The 19,589-nt window shown below is 36.6% G+C and overlaps 1 protein-coding gene across 6 annotated transcripts; it reads right to left on the bottom strand.

Annotated features, from left to right (window-relative positions):
* Nucleotides 1-139: 139 nt before the first annotated feature.
* Nucleotides 140-18,129, bottom strand: tnip1 (TNFAIP3 interacting protein 1). Of its 6 annotated transcripts, none has more exons than XM_058797016.1 (18): nt 17,362-18,129; nt 13,044-13,226; nt 12,492-12,641; nt 12,300-12,388; nt 11,679-11,741; nt 10,918-11,112; nt 10,724-10,818; nt 10,327-10,459; nt 9,253-9,345; nt 9,081-9,146; nt 8,037-8,168; nt 6,447-6,575; nt 5,838-5,963; nt 5,206-5,331; nt 4,993-5,072; nt 4,663-4,852; nt 2,207-2,291; nt 140-1,250 (listed from the first exon to the last, which is right to left on the bottom strand). In XM_058797016.1, the coding sequence occupies exons 2-18, from the start codon at nt 13,186-13,188 to the stop codon at nt 1,189-1,191; spliced, it is 1,959 nt and encodes a 652-aa protein (XP_058652999.1). In that variant the 5' UTR covers nt 13,189-13,226; nt 17,362-18,129; the 3' UTR covers nt 140-1,188. The 6 variants fall into 6 exon arrangements, with proteins under 6 accessions (XP_058652999.1, XP_058652998.1, XP_058653000.1 ...); XM_058797015.1 differs by lacking the exon at nt 17,362-18,129 and adding an exon at nt 15,611-15,708; XM_058797017.1 differs by lacking the exon at nt 17,362-18,129 and adding an exon at nt 14,279-14,428 and having other exon boundaries at nt 4,663-4,848; nt 4,992-5,072.
* Between the last annotated feature and the right edge of the window lie 1,460 nt (nt 18,130-19,589).

Below are 19,589 nucleotides of genomic sequence, written 5' to 3'. Positions count from 1 at the left end.
TTACCCTGTTCCAAACATGTTACAATGTTTTTAAGTGCAAAACTGGACCCATTGTAATCAGCCATTTGGTGATTTGGTTATTTCCTCCTCATGTTCAGCCTAAATCAAAAATGAGACCAATGAAAGTGGGCTGCACTAATGATGCATTAAGTTATTTATTCTGGCCCACTTCCTGTGGTTGTGCATATGCACAAACACACAAACTCACATCCTACAGTCTTCCAGTAGCTACAATATGTAAAGGGAGACACAAAACAATACACTAAAGACAACATCAATTAAGACAAGAAAACACACTCAGCTGTCAAAACAATAGATATAAATAACTTAACTTCCAAATGCACATAGGGAATCATGTTTTTGAACACTGAATCTTGAAAAATATTAAGCAAAACTACTGTGATACTTCTGTCGTCCAGATGAAAGCCCTCCTCGATAGATTATCATTTCAATTACAATCATAAGTATCTAAAGGATCAACATGCCATTGAAGCGCTTACTAAAGTAATCCCAGAACGTAATCTAATAGATGGAAAGGTTAACAGGTGTCATATATGGCTTCAATAAACAGTGGGGCAGATGACCAGTCAGAGAGTAACGCCACCTTGTGGTGACACACGCAGACGTTCAACAGTATGTGACCTCTCCCATCTTCTCAACCACGGCCAGTGAAGGAATCATCAATCAGTTCAGTCACATTCTACTGTTAGCCATTTTCAAGACAATTCACCTATAGAGTTACAATTTCTTTTTCTCTAATTGCACATACAAATGTCTTTGTCAGTCTCGATCAGTACCAAAACACTAAATGTCATGGCAGCTATTCATTTAATTAAGTGGTGGAGATTTAACTCTATAGATAGATTGTTATAAAAATAACGTTCAATCATATTATCCGTTAAATAGCTGACTTCAATTCCTGCATAGAATTATATAAAGCAGATAATTTAAACTTCAACAATCATAAAAAGATAAAATAATAAATGTATATATTCTTAATTTGCCAGAACAGTGTTTCACAAACAGGATTATAAAACTTAATATATAAACAACATTTTCATCAGTGGTAGATATATATATGTACAAAAAGCAAACAAAACAAAAAAACAATAGTTCACACCATGCCAACTGAAAATAAACTGCATCATGCTACTAGCCGGGAGCCATTCCAGGACAGAGAATATGTGGTTAGTGCTTTCCGGGGTCTATGTTCTGACGCTCCCTTTTCCCAAATCCAGTTGCTCCCATTTCTGACAACAAAAAAGAACCAAGTTAAGAATCCTCATTTATAAAACATCCTTTACATTTTTTTTAGAGAAAATATCAAGGTGTGTTCTGAACAGTGTCATAAATGTAAAACAGTACTGATATTTTTTAGATTTACGTCTTCCGTTTTTTTAGCATAGCATAGAGAAGAATGGATTTTTAAGAATCTAACACTTTTCTTCAACAAGGATGCATTAAATTGATCAAAAGTGACAGTGAAGACTTTACACTGTCACAAATCATTTTTATTTCACTTTCAAAAGAGCACCAAAACAGCATTTTGATCAGAAAATTGATCTTTGCCATGTGTACAGAAATGTAAATATTTAACATTTACTATTATTGAACTATTATGTCTGATGCCAAAACAATACCAAATTCATTTGACAACATAAAATGGATCATATTGCTGAGTAAATGAAGAATATTCATCGGGAAATAATGAAGGACATGATTTGAGTTTATGCATCTGGATTTGACGGTGTAAAAGCTGAGTTATGATACCACTAACAAAATGTGTGTATATAAAACACTATGGAAAGCAGAGATGATGTTTCAGAGGTGGAAAATGACTATAAGCTTTGATGAAAGATTACGTCAACAAACGGTTTCATCTTAAGAATAATTTACATTGATTAAATATGCACAATGGAAAGCAAATTGCGTCAATTTTTATGCCTGTAGATGAAACTAAACTTCATAGGCCTTGTACAATCATTGTGAAATTTAAAACTAGTGCCATTTCATGTTTCATCTATCATGGTTCTCATTGTCGTCATCATTTGAACTGCCTCCAGTGGAAGCTGACTGATTCAGACAGAGTGCTTGAAATATCACTGGGTCAGACTGACATTTGCGTGGCAAAACAAAAATGAATCCTGGTGAGGCAGGAAGGATGCAGGAGACCAGAAAGGACACGCAGGATGAATCTAATAAATACCTGCAGTTTCTGGAGGGGGTCTTGCTGTGTCTGCTTGTCCTCTGGAACCACGTGGTTGTGGGAAGGATGACTGCCAGGGAAAACCCTGAACAAACACACACGAAAGAAGAAATCATAATACGTAGAGAACAATGGTTTCAATCTCTGTCCACTGTACCTCTTGTAAAACCCTGTTTGTACAAATCATAATAGCCACACATGTCTTTTTCACACCACATGTGGTTAACCACTTGAAAGTGCTGGAATGACACTCTTGTGTCTGTTCCAGGATGTAAAGGAAGCAAAAATCAGCAAAAAAACAGGAATTTCTCTCACTTTCAAACTAGCCTCCTCTGAAATAAAACCAAAACTTGTGTTACAGTAAGTGTATTACATATGAGGTGAACCTTGTACTTCAGTACAATGTTCCCTCTAATTTTTTTTCTTGCTGAGCAAAACTTTTCTCTATTGGGCGGACATTTTAGCCACCTGAGCAAAAACATTCTTTATACCAGACCTGTACAGCGCACACACACAAAAAGTGTGTAACTTTTAACTTTAATGTGCTATTTATATTTGATTTGACCCTTGATGTAACTAAATGATGCACATTTTAGGTTATCTGAGAAAACATTTTTACAGTACAATACACTGCCATTCAAAAGTTTGGGGTCAGTACATTTTTTAAAAAAAGTTTCTTAGGCTCATCAAGGCTCTATCTATTTGATAAAAAATACTGAATATTATTTCGCAAAATAATATTGTGAAATATTACTGCAATTTTAAATGTTTTCTATTTGAAAACTATTCAGCAAAGCTGAATTTTCAGTGTCACATGATCCTTCAGAAATCATTCTAATATGCTAATTTATAATCAATGTTGGAAAAAGTCGTGCTGCTTAATATTTTTTGGGACCTGTGATACTTTTCAGGATTCTTTGAGAAATAAAAAGTTAAAAAGAACAGTGATTCAAAATAGAAATTTTGTGTTACAGTATACACTACTATTCAAAAGTTTGGGTTCAGTCAATTTTTTCTTTCATATTTATTTTTTTATTAATATTTTTATTCAGCAAGGATGTGTTAATTGGATAAAGAGCGATAACAAAGACTTACATTGTTAGAAAATATTTATATTTTTAATTAATGCTGTTCTTTTTAACTTTTTATTAGCCTAATCAAAGAATCAAAGAAAAAAGGTTCCAAAAAATATTAAGCAGCACAACACTGATTATAAATCAGAATATTAGAATGATTTCAGAAGGATCATGTGACACTGAAGAGTGGAGTAATGATGCTGAAAATGCAGCTTTGCTTTACAGGAATACACTATATTTTAAAATATATTAAAATAGAAAACCAATATTAGAAATTGCAATAGCCTAAGAGTTCACAATATTACTGGTTTTATTTTTCTGTATTTTGATCAAATAAATACAGCCTTGATGAGCATAAGTGACTCCATTAAAAAACAAGGTCAATTATTTATTAGGTTTATAATATAGGCCGAACATAATATAATATATCAAAACAACTGAGGCATTTAAACTGACAAAAGAGAATAGAAAACAAACTGAAGCATTTAAACTGAGATCTGCAAGTTAAATAAAAAAAAATAATAATAAAATTTAAAAAACGTGAATTCTTATATAGTTATCTAAACATCGCTATTAAGTACAGTTTGCACAATACACCTGTGTGTGACTGTAAATGTCTCAGAGTTTTGTTACCGTTCTGTTAATCATCCGCTATTTCCAGCACTTAACGTTAATCAAGCCACTCTTCTTTAATACATGAGGACGTTTTATTTCACATGTCACGGTGTTTGCGTTACCTCTCGATTTGAGCAATTTCATCCGCAACCATTGAAGTATTCGGTTTCTACAGCGACTCATTTGGCGCACACCATTCTCTTTCTATGAAACCTGTACACCGCATTCACCGGTTCTAACGCTATAGCGGCATCAGCTCTATAGCGGTTTACCCGAGCATTGCAATTCTTTCGTTTTAACTAGAGTACAATCAAATGGCTTTCTCAACTCATTTTAGCGTGTGCGCGGCACATTATTTCTCTGCGCGGCTGCGGTGGAAGAAGTGCGCGGCCGCGCGCGCGCGCAGCTTAGAGGGAACCTTGCTTCAGTATCAAGTTGATTTAAACAAATACCAAAATGCACTTCTTAAAATTACACTTCAAATACTTCAAAATAATAATTTTATTAAATTAAAAATAAATGTATTAATTGTGCAGTGTACAGCCTGATTAATGTTAAGTTATTAACGAGTAAAAAGCTAAATTTATTTAGTACTAAGTGTTTACTTGAATAATTGAAAAACTTAAAGCAATGTTTATTTGAGAAACACTTCAAGACTGTTTTAATTTAATTTGTTACTATTTTACATTAATATTAAAATGACGGTGCTTTTGTTGTGTTGTCAAGAACCCTGAAATTTTATTGTTGTTGCTATCGCATACTTACGGGGTTGACAGGCTGGAAATCCCTGCCGGGTGCTGTACTGATGTTTGGCATCCTGGGCGGGAAGTGTATGGGCCACCCCTCTAGACCTTGATGGCCCACCTGTACAAACGGGCCACAGTACGGAGGGCTCATCGGGCCATTGGCCGAGCCAGAAGTGGGATCAGACGTCCTCCTTTCCTGTTGCCCCTCCAAAACATTGAAAAACAAAATCTAAATAAGATCCAGTTGTCTTTCCATTTAGGAATTCTACCACATTTGTTGACTGTGATCTGTATTAATAACATTATCAGAGCTTCTACCACAAGGTGGTGCCAATGTGGCACATTTACCTGCTTATGTTGCATCTGCAGTCTCTCTAGTTTACACCTCTCTGCACGCTCTCTCTGACACTCATTCTGTGCTTGATGAAGCTGAGAAACAGAGATACTGAATTCAGGTCTCCCATAAGATTCTTTCATGTCTCATTATTAACAAACCGGGCGTTTTTCTGCAGTCATTTCATTGGTTAGAGCTGACAGTCTAATGGTCCGTGTAGCTACTGACCTGATTCGTCAGATTGGTCAGTTGACCCTGCAGCCTTTCCACCTGCCGCCTCAGGTCTTCTTTCTCTTCGTTCATCCTCTCTCTGTCGCTCCTCTCCTTCCGGAAATCCTCTTCAAAGATTTTCACCTGAAAACATTGCATGTGATGAGGATGCAAATCTACAAGATCTCTGCAGCCATTGGTGCATTTCAGCAGACTGTAAGGCTGAAGGAAGCTATCAAACCTCAAGCAAACTGTATGACTCATGGAACCTTGATACACACTCATTTCTTACAAAGCGTGTTTGATAAATGAGGTAAAATGTCTGCAGAATCAATTCATGTAGAGTTTCAACGAGTGAAACCTCAACTCCTAGAGAACCTCTGACAAAATATGATGCAATGAGAAAACTCAAGCATCCCGAGGAGCTCATTTTCTATTTTAGCTCATCTGTCCACAGCAGGGCATTGTGCCATGTTAGAGTATACGGTGACCCTACAGTAATTGGACACTTGAGTTGAGACACACAAATGTATGAATGTTCCTTCACTCAATGATAAAGTATAACATTTCAATTGGTACCAAAGTGATCTGTTCCCACTAGTTCCACTGATATTTGACAACAAGATGCATCGGTCTTCAAGTGTTTGTACCTGCTCTTTCAATACAGCTATCTGTGTGTGCAGCTCCTGCTGTCTCAGGTTGGCCACACCTTCTCCCAGGTTCATGCCTGGCTGGGTGGAAGAGGGAGAGTGGAGGTTCAAAGCTTCCTCTAATGCCTGTAAAAGAGATAATACAATCAAAACTGATGTTTGCTTTTAAAACAATATTAAGCAAAAACATTAAGCAGAACAACATTAATAAGAAATGTTTCTTATGCACCAAATCTGAACATAAGAGTGAATTCCGAAGGATCATGTGACTTAAAGACTGGAGTAATGGCTGTTGACAATTCAGCTTTGCCAACACAGGAATAAATTATATATTACAATTACATATATATACAAATAGAAAACAGTTAGGTATTTTAAATTGTAATAGTATTTCACAATATTACTGTTTTTCTTGTATGTTTGAACAAAAGAAATCCAGCCTTGGTGAGCATTAGAAAAAACATTAATCTTATTGACCCCAATGATTTGAACAGTAGTGCACTTAATAAATAACAAAATGCATTTCTTTTGCCATAAGTACCAATGAAAGTCCTCATTCAGATAGCTAGGAAGTGTATGTGCATTAGTAAGTTTGTGTGCTTCACTGACCCTATTGAGCCGTTGGATCTCTTTCTCCTGGTATTCTCTTTGTTTAGTAACTGGCAATAACTGGTCCTGCAGGTAACGCACCTTTTGTTTCAACTCACATGTTTCTGAGGTGAGGCACTCCTTCTCACCCTGTGACAACATAAAAAATACACTGGTTAACCACCAGAACAAAACACTCGGTCATACATCTAGACTTAATTCAGTTAGTGTTAGGGACATTTATTGTCGGACACTAGTGAAGAGAGGGACTGTCTTGTAAACCATCTTTATTATTACTATAAATGTCACTTTCCCACTAGGGCTGCAATTAATTGAATACCTAAATCAAAATATGTCTTTGATTAATCAGGTAAAAAAGTGCAAGTTCATTTCCTGTATTGTAATTATGAAAAAGTCTATCAACACACACTATAGTCAAAATTGCTTGGCGCTCAGGGATGTCTTTGAGGTTCACTTGCAACTCGCTTTCCGTAAGGATGTTTTACAAAATGGAAATTATCACATGACTTTAAATACACAACATCTTCAAATAAGAATACGCATGGTATGTGCTGGGGAAAAACAACCCATTATAACAAACAAGCACCTGTCAAAGCACCTGACACATGCCTGTCTGCCCACATGAAACTCTTATGACCTTTAAAGCATGTAATATAAAAAAACTGTAGTCAACATTTTTTCAATTTCGATATCATATAAACACATTTTTAATGACTACAACTACAAAATACTAGCATTCGACACAAAATTTTGATGTGCGGTACTGCCTCGAGGCCTCTCCTATGGAACATCTGTGGTCCGCTGTGGGGGCGAGTAATGCTGACAAAACCTTTGTAATGCTGTCCATAACTCATAAATAAACTAAAAACCATGAGAGCATTGAGATGCAAAGATAAGTAGGCCGTGGATGTGAAAATGAAACCAGTCATCACATGACAGAGTCTATGACACCTCATAAATTTCTTTACAATTTAACGCCATATCGGCAGCAATGGCTATATTCATGGCAAAATCAACAGCATTATAATTACAATATCTGACACTCAATAAAATAATAAGGCAGTTTATCTGTGGCATACATGACTGTCCCCTCTGAGACTGAAGGGAAACTATTGCTGTATACTAAGAATGTCATAAGGTCAGCTAGAGGGAATGACTGGTGCTTCCCAAGAGAAAACCGAAAGCACTGAATGACTACTTGAAGCCTTCATCGAGCTCCACAGGGGTGCTAATACCAGTAAAATGTTCCATATAGAGTAAGGAAATGTCAATTATTAATTGACTTATTAATGCTATTTTTTAGTTAACAGCATAAAGAAATAAAAACTTCCCCAGGATGAGACTGTCTGACAAAAATGTAAAGCTTTTTTGTTCCATTTAGGGGTAAGTTTATCTGGTTTAAATCACAATAACAGACTATATATATTATATATGTGTGTGTGTGTGTGTGTGTATATATGCATGTATGTATTTATGTATGTAATGAATAGAGGAAAATGAGTGAACTTTTTAAAATCTGAATTTCTTTCCACCTAGAAGTAATAAAGATTGACTGTGGGTGTGCCGTCTGCGGCTGAGACCAGTGTGTACCTGCACATTGTCGATCTTAGACTTGGCGAGGAGGAGTTTTTTGTCATAATCTCTTTGCCTCTGCTCACGTTCTGCTTCAAGCTCAAGCACAGCTTTTTGGGAGTCAGCGAGCCGCTGCCTTAGGTCTGTGATCTATAAAGGAGGGAAAAAGTCAAATTGATGAAGGCTCATCTAACAGTGTGTTTTTGTAAATTTGTTTCACATACATCTGTTAACAGGCCATATTAACACAAAATCAAGGACCATCAGTTACAGGGCTGCCCTGAATGGGCAAAAATTTTGCATATTGCAGCTTTCTTTAATCTGCATGCCAGAGTGTGCCTTTATCAGAAGTTTGATAAGGGGCTGTATTCTGTTTTATCGTCGTGTGATGCATTTTAATGGTAGAAAGAATAATAAACCGCAAAAAATGAAAACAAAGCAATAAGAATAACAAAATGGAGTTGTTAATGTTCCACTGCTTCGAGTTTAACACAAACACCCCATGACGACAGAGGATGCGTGTAGAGAAACAGCCCCGGTATGCTTTTTTTATTCTTTTTTCAGACCGAGCAGATGCAGAGATGCAACAGGCGTCACTATCTCTGGGCCGTGAGATCACGCGGCTTTGCAACCTTGGCCAGCCCCTACGGCAAGCCACAACAGGAAGACAGTGGGTACGGGCGAGGTGAGGGAAATTCTGCCAGAGGTGTGACAGGAGGGGCCTGTGGTCTGGTGTGCAACACTGTGACACACACACAGAATTGCTTTCCATTCCTTTGCCCCAACAGCATTTCCACCTCCACCCAAATGCAGTAACAGGGCCCGTCAGCAAACTTCACTTTACACAGGAATTTCATGTGATGATTCATATGCTTCGATCTCCCACCATTCACACACTGGCTGGTTGGACTCATTAAGCAATTGTTGTTTCTTAGTAAAGTGATTCATGTTTCTTGATGTGTTTCTATTTTTTACTATCACTAAGGTGAGCCACAAAGGTTAGTTACAAGGCCAACCGGAACATATTTATAAAGCACTTCTAGTGTATAAGTTGTCATGTACCTTCTGCTCAAACTGTGCCTTCATTGAATTCCACTGAATGTCCCACTGTTTGTTCACCTCTAGTACCTGAGAAAGGCCAAAGGCAAGAGTTGACACGTCAGAGTCAAACAGGAAACTATGTCAGCAGTAAAGCAAGCATAAAGGAAGCAGGGGACCTCCAGAAAGTTCTTACATCTTTCCTCTGTTTCTCCAGAAGCTTGATCTTTTTCTCATACACTTCCGGATCGCAAGTTTTAGATGGTGTTTTTTCCACAGATTTACCAGACTGTAAATTGAGAAAGAAAAAAAAAGAATAATGATCATTTTAAAAACGATGCATTTGCAGCCAATTCCCAGTACTTCAATACCAAGTCAACACTGAAATGTTAGTATTTTTAAATAATAATAAACAAAGATTTAGGCTTACAAAAAATTCTGATAAATAAATGACAATGACGAAAAATAAAAAAAGATGACAAGAGATAAAGTCAGAAATATTACTTACTGGAAGATTAAATATTTGCCATTCTTCTTAAGAAATCTTTTTTTTAATAATTAATGAAGTGGAATTTGTTTGCAAAACTTTAAAAACATTACACCAAGAGACACTACAATATAATCTTTTGCTCTGTCAAATAAAAAAAGTGACCAATAAATAATTACCCAATCTGCATCCATCCTATATCTTTTCAGCAGAACTGAAACTCAGTATGAACTGTCTTCCCATTTAAATGCCATAAAGTATCCCTACTAGACTTTAAACTGAAAACTGATAACATAACATATAATCAATCAAAGCATTAGTTCATGACCGACCAAAGAACACCAGAAGTTTCCCATCATACTACAGTACAGCAGTCTTTAGGCTGAGTCAGAATGTAACACAATGACCATATGTATTGTTCTTCAATATTTAGTCATACTGTGAAAAATGCCCACGAATGAGGAACTTAAACAGAAAGACCATTGAGGAAGAGCAGTATTCAGAGCCAAGGTGGTATTCCCAAAACTAATCTAAGTGGCAAAAGTGACTCAATAAAAAGCCTCTCAATTTAGAAACCGGGGAGCAATTTGCACATTGGTTCTTTTTTTTTATAAGAACTCCCACTGAAAGAGCAAACAAAACAAAAAAGCAACTAGACCGCTACATCACTGGTCTGAAAGGGAAATTAAAGACAAAAAAAACCCAACACAAATTTAGAACAGCACCAGGAATTCTATGGTGATGTCACCTGAGATAAAGAGGTTCATGGAAAAAAGTGCACACCTGCTGAGTCATGGTCATTTCCACCTTAGTTTTGGCTGTCTCTTCTTTCACTGGCTCCTCCTTTGGGCTTGGTTCAATAGGTGCTACCTGGGCTCCTCCGCTGACTTGCTCCTTCAGTTTCAAATTCTCCTGCCTGTCCAGAGCACACAGAACCAAAATCAAAACTGGAAAACGAAGAAAAAAACAGCAGGATTCTATTTGACACAGTCAGAGAACAAGCCTCAGATGGAAAGACCCCTCAGTTCCAGCACAGCAGGAAATACTGTTGCCCCTTATGATATTTTCACAGTTTACTCACACTGATTCCTCTCACAGATTAACAGCGGGCTTTTTTGCTTTTAGTTGTTCCACGAAAGGATGAATTTATTATAATGAATATAAATGTGAATTAAATTACCTCAGCTGTTCCAAATCACGGTTACGGTACTGCAGGTCCTCCTCCATTTTTTTCCTAAGCTCGCTGTTTTCCTGTCTTAGCTGTTCGCAGAGTGTCTAGAGATAAGAGCGAATTAAATTCTCAGCAAATCAAACCTCGATTAATTCACAGCCAACACAGAGGCCTAAACGGTGTCACAAGCTCAGCCATCTCACCTGTAGGAGAGATGTTCTCTGTTCGTTCTTCTGGACCTTGGATGATAAGTGGTGGAATTCCACAGCCATGCGGCCCAGGTGAGCCAGCAGCTGGTTGGGATTGGACTCTTCAGCAAATACACTAAAAGAACTCTCCAGTCGCCGGAGTTGACTCGCCAGCTCCATGTTCTCCTGTGGCAGGTGCATGACTCCAGCCTGCATTATAAAGCAGAATTTACCCAAATATTCTTCCCAAAAACACCCTAACATACAATACCAATCACTAGGGATCAAGTGGCACCTTTACTGTCAATATCTAGACTTCATCTTCCCCGATACGCAAGAAAAGCACTGCAAAACCATAAACTGAAAGTGAAAAAAACCCTTAAATACCTCTATATAAACATTCCCAGTTTTAAAAATTTGTGAACAGAAGTTTTTGTAAACCTAACCAAAGAGGTATTCCATAAACTGATACACATACATGAGTTTTTCAGCCTATCTGCATACTAACTAAATCCTGGAGTTTCCCTCCGAGTCATCCAAGGAACAGCCTCATACAGATACGTTGATTATCATGTTGAACAAATCCTTGATAAAGAAGGTCAGCAGAAAACAGCTGAGCAACTACAGTGACAGGAATGTGTCACAGATGACTTACATGAGTGGCACAAAAAGACAGAATACGGAATGTTCGAAACGGAGCAACAATCCAGCAAAACACACACGTGCAGTTGAGTGACTGCAGCTGCCCAGGATTTCCTAACATCCCTAAAACTCACCGTCTGGGTTTCCGAGACAGTCTTCTCTTCCATATTCACCACCTCAAACTCAGATGAACTTTCCTGTAAACACAAGAATTCACAGTGTTGCAACACTTATTCTGACCGTCACACAGAATATCAACTCGTAAAGAATTTACCTTTCACAGATGAGGAAAACGACAAGTAAATCTAGAAGTTCCATTCACATTAGATTCTTACAGCATGTTGCGAAACAATATGTTCACGTTTAACACAACTATGATGGGAATTGGGAACATATCATAACACGTGCATTGCGATAATCGCACACAATATTAAGTCATAAAGGATATTTCACTGTTCAGGGCAAAACAAATTAACCAGCAATTCACAAACCTGGAAGTTATATTTCCAGTATGGGATTTGCACAACATCAAAGGCATAATGGTAATTCAACAAGTTATAACGTGTTGTGATAGTCATTTATACAGTATGAACTCATAAAGGATATGTCACTATTTTGACTTCACATGGGATTCAAATTGACAGCAATTCGCAAAACTGAAAGTTACATTACTATGTTAGATAACATCATTGACTTAAAGTTACAATGTATCATATTTATGGCATGTTTCCAAACGTTTCAGTAGAAGTGCTTACAGTTGCCTCTGGCTGTAAAGTATTTCCAGTTAAACAATCCCGAGATTCTTGTCTTTCTGTTGTAGGATGAGCATGATGTTTTCCATGACCTAAAGAAAGCCACAATCACAAGAGATCTGGTTAAAGAAGAGGTCTCTCTGGTGTCAAACCTTTCACCGACCTCACTCCATCAGAATAATGATATAACTGTACCTTGTGTGTCTGTCTGAACAGGGGCGCCCATGCACAGACTGGAGGCAAAGCTGGTCGTGGACGACTTCAGCGCTTCGTTATCCCTCACCAGCTCCTCCACCCTCTTCCGAAGCTTGGCTGCCTCTGTCTGAGACTCCTCTAACAGGTCTCCTACCAGTCATGAGAAAGACAAACAATGGGCCACATGACATAAGCATGACAAAAAGCAGCTGCCCTGACACAATTGTATGTCAAAACACAGCACCAGCTGCTAAAAGCTGAAAATCCAGAATAGCTTCATTTCTGATCCAACAATAAACCTCTAAATCCAAATTAGCAACACAAGATACCAGTGAACTAATACATGAGTCTGATGACTCAGATGCCCAGAATGAGCAACACGTAAGGCATTTAACTGTATGTAACCTCAACTTAGACACAGACAGATGGTGAAATTGAAAATATTAATATAAAATCTTCCCAGGTGGTTTATATTAACCAAACCAGCCGGATTAATCAGGTTCTTGATTCTCAAAAGGCATTAAAAGCAGGTGGGAGTTTAGGATCCCTCACCTAAACTCTTCAGACCTTTCATTCTCTCCCTCAAAACGACGTTTTCCTCTAGCAGCTGTCTGTAGCTGAGGCTGCTGGCCTCGTCTTTCACCTGGCAATCGCTCCCACCGGGGTCATAGATGCGATATGGGCCTTTTCCCTCCATCTGTCACCCCCGTCACTTACCAAACATGTTTCCCTGTACTAAAACAAAGAAATCAGGTGGTCATTAATTTGGGTGTACTGTACAGACAGGTTAAACAAAACTCTCAGATTAGCACTGTAACACGAACTGACGGCATGGAAGTGCGTAAAAATTGTTGATTTGCAATTCAAAGAGAGGCATTTGAATAATGGCATCTTGGGGATTTCTCTTTGCCTATTTCAAGACATAATGATTTGAATGCACATCTTTGATATCATAACTACATGCGTCATAGCAGTCATTAAGATATTCTAAAACAGTTTATGATTTTCCCATCAGTTTAATGAATCAGTCAACCAAGACCAGCATAAATCCTCACTTCCATATAACCATGACAAGAAGTGACATATACACTAAGTCACAGGTCAAACCAGAAGCCAGACAAAGGAATAATAATGAGCCACCAGACAAATATCTAAGTATCCTAGTAAGACAATTTCTCAAAAACAATGTCTCTGAAAAACACAGCCACCTACCTTCACAGCAACTGTAAACCCAACTAAATCTAAAGCTTAAACCCTTTCACTTTCCATTCCATGACAAGACCTGTTTAAACAGCTCTGATAGTGTCAACATCACGCTGATAGATGATCTTTGACCAGAGGAAACCTTATCTAGAGGACCATGTTTATTTCTAATCCCCTCCAAGCTCTTAATCAGCAGCTCTCGAATGACTTCACTTAACAATACGACCTCAAAACAGAAACAGTATGGAAACCTTGAGCTTTTATTAAGAATGAGCCGAAACCCCCTACCCACACAAGGTCAAAGCCAACGTATTTTGTATTCTAAATAAATGACTCACTTTCAAAACAAATATATGATGCTATTAGCTTAGCATCCGGCTAACAGCAGGTGATGTGTTTACCACGCTAGCAGACAAAAGCTTTCACGCTAGCTCTCCCCAAAACCACAAACAGCATCTAAATACGCTCGATAATGTACTAGGAGAGGATAAAACATAGCGGTCGCACGATAACGTTTATACATACCTGTATTTTAGCCCTAGTTCTTTTCTTTTTTTTAATGAAAAGAGGAGCTCTTTCTGTACCTTGACGGAGACGCGTCTTTGATCGGCCGGAGGTTTGCGGAAGTGGTTCGCGGCGCGAGCTGGGAAATTCCGCAGATGTAAACAGAGCCGCGTTCACTCTAGTGATGGGAAGTCCGACTCATTTCCGCGAATCGGTTCATTAAGTGATTCTTTCACGTCAGAGCGTAATTGCGCCATCAAGTGGTCCCGAATTACACGATCTGAAACGTTCAAATAAAGATATATTTTGTCATGTATTACACGTATATAATAATAACAAGGGTGTTTATTGTATTTCCTGTTTCCAGTTCAGCTTGTTGCAGCCAGTGTTTACTTGTAAAAACATCCTGCCATTTAGAACACAAATATAATTTAACTTTAAATGCTTTAACTTTATTAAAATGCAGCTTATTCAGAACATTTATTAAGATCTGTCATATTCAGGCCACAAATATATTCCCAGTCCTTTAATATCTCTCAAATTAGTAAAATCCGGACAGTCCAACTAACTTTGATATAATGACATAATCATTATGAATCGATTCTCATTAACCGCTCGGATCGATTCAGTTCAATTCTTGAAAGAATTGTTCTGGACCATTATTGTGAACCGGTTCAACTGATTCATGATAAAGATCCGACTCAAATGAACAATTCGTTCAAGAATCAGTCATCGTTCGTTCGCTCGCACACGTTCGCAAATTAGTTAAATATATTGACTTAGTGGCTGTACGATTTCAGTGACTGAGCTCATATAGGCTACTATAGAAAAAGTGACCCATCTTCACATTTTATGATCAACTTTAAAGGATTCGTTTAAACGATTCGCCTGCTTTTCATTTGACGATACTGTTTCATTGCACTAGTTCTTCTAATGTCATGTTTATGAAACGTTCGTGATCAAAGCCTACCAAAAAATGTAAACATGTTTTTAGTGGTTCGTAACAGGACAGAATACAAATACATTTAGCCTATGTGACGGTAGTTTACATGTGTGGGTATAGAATATATATAATATTATATTTCAGATGTATATATAATATTAAAAAGAAGTTGCAAGGCGTCCTTTAGGTAGCCTACTCTTTAATTTACAGATTTACAGTAGGCCCACTTATTACAGTGATAATCCACCTGGTGCCAAATAAAGTATACACACACACACACAATGGTGCAGACACACAAAATCCACTTTAACATAAAACTTATTTTCATTGACAAAACAAGTAGTTTTATAAAGCATCTACTTGTATCTATGCATTATTTTTGACCCACATATGCAGGATACAGGGTGTAAATGTATAGCTTGCACTTATTAAGCAACCTAATGGTGATTCAGAGGTCTGTCATACTTACTCATTCCGGTGTGAGTTATCTTGAAAAACTTTAATCAGTACTGCAGGAATCTAAATTGGTTGTCTCAGCTGTTCTAAACCCCATTAGTTATTCTGAAACTAAAAAACAAAAATTAAAATAAAAAGTACTATACCCAGTTCTACTCAACTCATTCTATAATATTTGAGTATGCAAATTAGAAGGCTGTACATACAAGAAGAAATGAAGAAATTCACAACAAATAATGAGACTTTGAATTGGGTAACAGAAGAGTTGTCGTTATTGGCCAATTCTGGAAGTTAAACCATTATAAGAAAATGACTGCAATGTTCGTACATATTTTCAGCCTGCTCAGCACAATCACTACACTAAGGTAGGCATGTCTGTGTTTATACCGCAGTATGATGTACAGTACGTATTTAAATATGCATTTGAAAATGCTTAGAAAGTACAGTCGTTGCAGTCTGAAACGTGTTTGGCATATTAGGAATTTTTTGTCAAAATATTTAACAGTTTACACAATAGCCTACTGACAGGAAAAAGCTGTCAGGAGTTGTGAATTTATGAGAATTTTTTTTCCATTATGAAGAGATGGTAGGTCTAATTAATTAAAGGAACTCTTTGGGTTTGTAATTTTCAGCATTTTTCCAATGATACCATTACTGAAAACAGAAACTGAAGCTCATTATGAAAGTAAACACATGGATAGATGAATGTGTTTTATGTCCCTTGAGGTTAACTTCAGGAAAATGTATTAATCAGAAGAATTCTAACAGTATTCTGGGTAAAAAAAAACACACAAATAAAACTACTATTACTTCCCTTTATTCATTTAACCATATCCAACTTGTTTTACACTGAAGTTCATTACATTTGATTTACAGTCAGTGCAAAAAAACATTGCACATGCAATGCATGGTTACTTTCAGAACAAAAGGATCACACCAGCCAGATGTAAGTCTTTTGTCCTGTAATTCAAGTATGAGTTCAGTTTCCATCATTAAAACACCATAGAACAATAATATTCTTATGGGAAATGTAATGCAACTCTTATGACACATTTTTTTAGTATCAATGATAAGGCAGCTATCACCATAAATCAAAATGATTACCCTAACATCCTTTATACGTAAATATTACCCTGCTTTGAAAATAAAGAGTGACATCTTGTGGAAATTTACCACTGTGGTATTAAAGATTAACATCACACACGTACTAGATTCTGCCACATATGTGTGTGATCTAAATGTGTTTAATCATAAATTTAAGTGTTTATCTATCAATATGAATAATACAAAAAAATAAGAACACTTGTAATATGATTTATTTTAAATAATGGAGGTAAACAGGCAAGCAACTTAAAAACTTGTACAGCTGCATGTACAGTAAACAGTATCCAAATGAGCGTGCGATTGAAAATATATAGATTTTTTTAAATTAAATGAAATGCACTCAAGGATAGTTTGAAAAAGTAATCAATTAAAAAACAAAATATTGTTTAGAAAGTTACATTACTCCAGTTTGGATGCACAACACAAGCTTTTAGTAAACAATACATAAATAGGTGACTTTTAATAAAAATGTCCTTTGAAATGTACTACTACAATCAACATAATCATCAAAAATAAATTCCCTTTCGTCACAGCTTTTATGGAAATCCAAATTTACTGATATAATTTCCCATTTTTATCCAAGCTTTAAAAAAAGATACAGCAATTTTTTTTCTATTAGTAATAGTAGAAAATACAAAAAAGCATGGTACAATTACTCACCTACACATTATACTTGTGTCCGAGAGGCGTTTTTTAAGGAAACTGGTGGCAATGGGGGAAGCGTTTGCTGTGTTTTTAAACAGAAGGGGGAATTCCCACATAGTGAAAGGCCCTGATATTTTTTTTAGCTCAAAAGTGGGACCTGGTATGCGTCCAGGAACTTGAGACTGCTTAGCTAAGTGTTACCAGACAACAGATATATTTAATAGTAACATAGCATATTTTTACTGTTTACAATGCCATAAGTATGTTATAAATAAAAGCGAATGATTACTGCATCAAATTATTTATAGTAACTTCATAAATAAGCAGTTTAATGCCTGATATTGAGTTAGAGGATTATAATACGCCATCAGTCTTCATGCATTTGCCTCCAAATTGTCCCATAAATAAAGCTCAACGAAGAATAAAGGTCATAAAACGAGTATAATTGCATTCTGGTTGTCTTTCAAAAGTTTTTAAACCACAAAAAAGTCATCACGATTACATGCACACCAAAAAGTGCACTGATAAAAAACCTTTAATTTCTTAAATGCAAAACTGCATGCAGCTTTTGCAAAATCAATAGAAAGTATGTTGTTTAAGTTGTGTCTGCATAGTAACCTTTTGTTACCTCTGACATTAAGCATCTCGCAATGCCCTGGATAGTTCAGTTTTGTCTTGCTTTTGCATGTGCAACTGTTCATACACAGTCGAAAATATCATTATGATCATGTATTTGATGTTTTGTTCTGAATTTAACAATGTTATTGCTATTGCAGACATCATCGATGGTGACTGGGATGTTGGTCTATTGCAGGGGATTTCCTAGCCCCACAAGCTTTTTTCTTCTTTCCTCTTTTAACTAAAGACGGCCTGACAACAGCTGCGCTCACACAAAGACACGTCTGCACACACACACAAACAGACGCGTGTATGCACACATACACATAGCTGCAGACAAGAGTAGAATGAATTGATGGTTTGAAGGCTCGTTTTTGACATAGGAAGGCTGTTGTGTGGAAAAAGACCCATCAATGCTTCTACTCACACCCTGAAATAAGCAGATGACAATACTGTTGCTGTCTGCTATTTGGGAAACCTCTCTTGAAACTGGTGCGAAGCCCAAGAGAACAGAAAATTTGTTGTTCAAGTTCAATTTTCCCAAACAACAACAAAACTCTTCATAATGGCACACGGTATGGAATTAAGGTGTGATGTGCATCAAGAAATCCAATAAAAGCAATGTATTCAGGGCAGACACAAGTCCTATGTCTTTTCTCTCCATTTTTAGAACGTCATTATGCTTTTTTTAATCGACGTCATAATGCATGATTTATCTTTTGAAAAGTAAATTAAATCTACCGAACATCAAATATCACATTTACCATCTGCAGTTTATAACCAGGTATTTCCTATTCAGAACAGAGTTGCATAGATTACAACAGGAGGGAATTTCCTTTTGTGGTGCATCTGTAATGTAAATAAAGTTAATGACTGATCTGGGTGAATCAGCTATTCACTAATGAAAATAAGGACGTGAGACACATCCTCTGCTGAAAGAAATATTAGATGTTTTAGGCCAGTGGTTTTCAGTTTTTCATGACTGAAAAATGGATCAAAGGGTCACGAACGTCAGTTGAAAATGCAAATAATTAAATGTAACTAGTTATATAATCATGCACAGGTAAAAGAGCAAAATAAATATGCTTGACTTTTAAAAAGTAGGAAAAGTTTTTCCTGAAAACAGAAAATTAATTTGTCACCTGTAATAAAAATCTACACAGAATAAAAAAATATATGACCCACTCTACATAAAAATTTTATTTTTTCCTTAAGTGAGCATAAACAACTATTTGTGAATTATTGGGTGCTGAGATTATGAACACATTATTAAATGCCTGTTCACACAATAATTACAAAACAATGTTCTGTTTATTATAAGCACATGCCTGTTGCTTTAAATGCTCAAGAAAGCAGGATTGATTCTGATTGGCTGTCAATGTCTTTAGCATTCATCAGCTGAAAAAAAAAAAAATCATTCTGAACGTGATCCTAGCAATATCTTTCCTTCTGTGCTGTTATCATTATAGTTGTGGTGTGGACTCCAGTCAACAATTTTTAAAACTATATCTTTCTTGCTAAAATGATCATCCACGGAGTGAATGGGCTTTAAAAATTGATTTTGTCAGTATTCCTATTTAGCTTACAGTATGTCATAATATTAATTGCGCATAATATCAATAAGC

The sequence above is a fragment of the Onychostoma macrolepis genome, chromosome 14, assembly GCF_012432095.1.
Source record: "Onychostoma macrolepis isolate SWU-2019 chromosome 14, ASM1243209v1, whole genome shotgun sequence".
Classification (NCBI taxonomy): Eukaryota; Metazoa; Chordata; class Actinopteri; order Cypriniformes; family Cyprinidae; genus Onychostoma; species Onychostoma macrolepis.
This window is presented reverse-complemented; position numbering and strand designations above follow the sequence as displayed.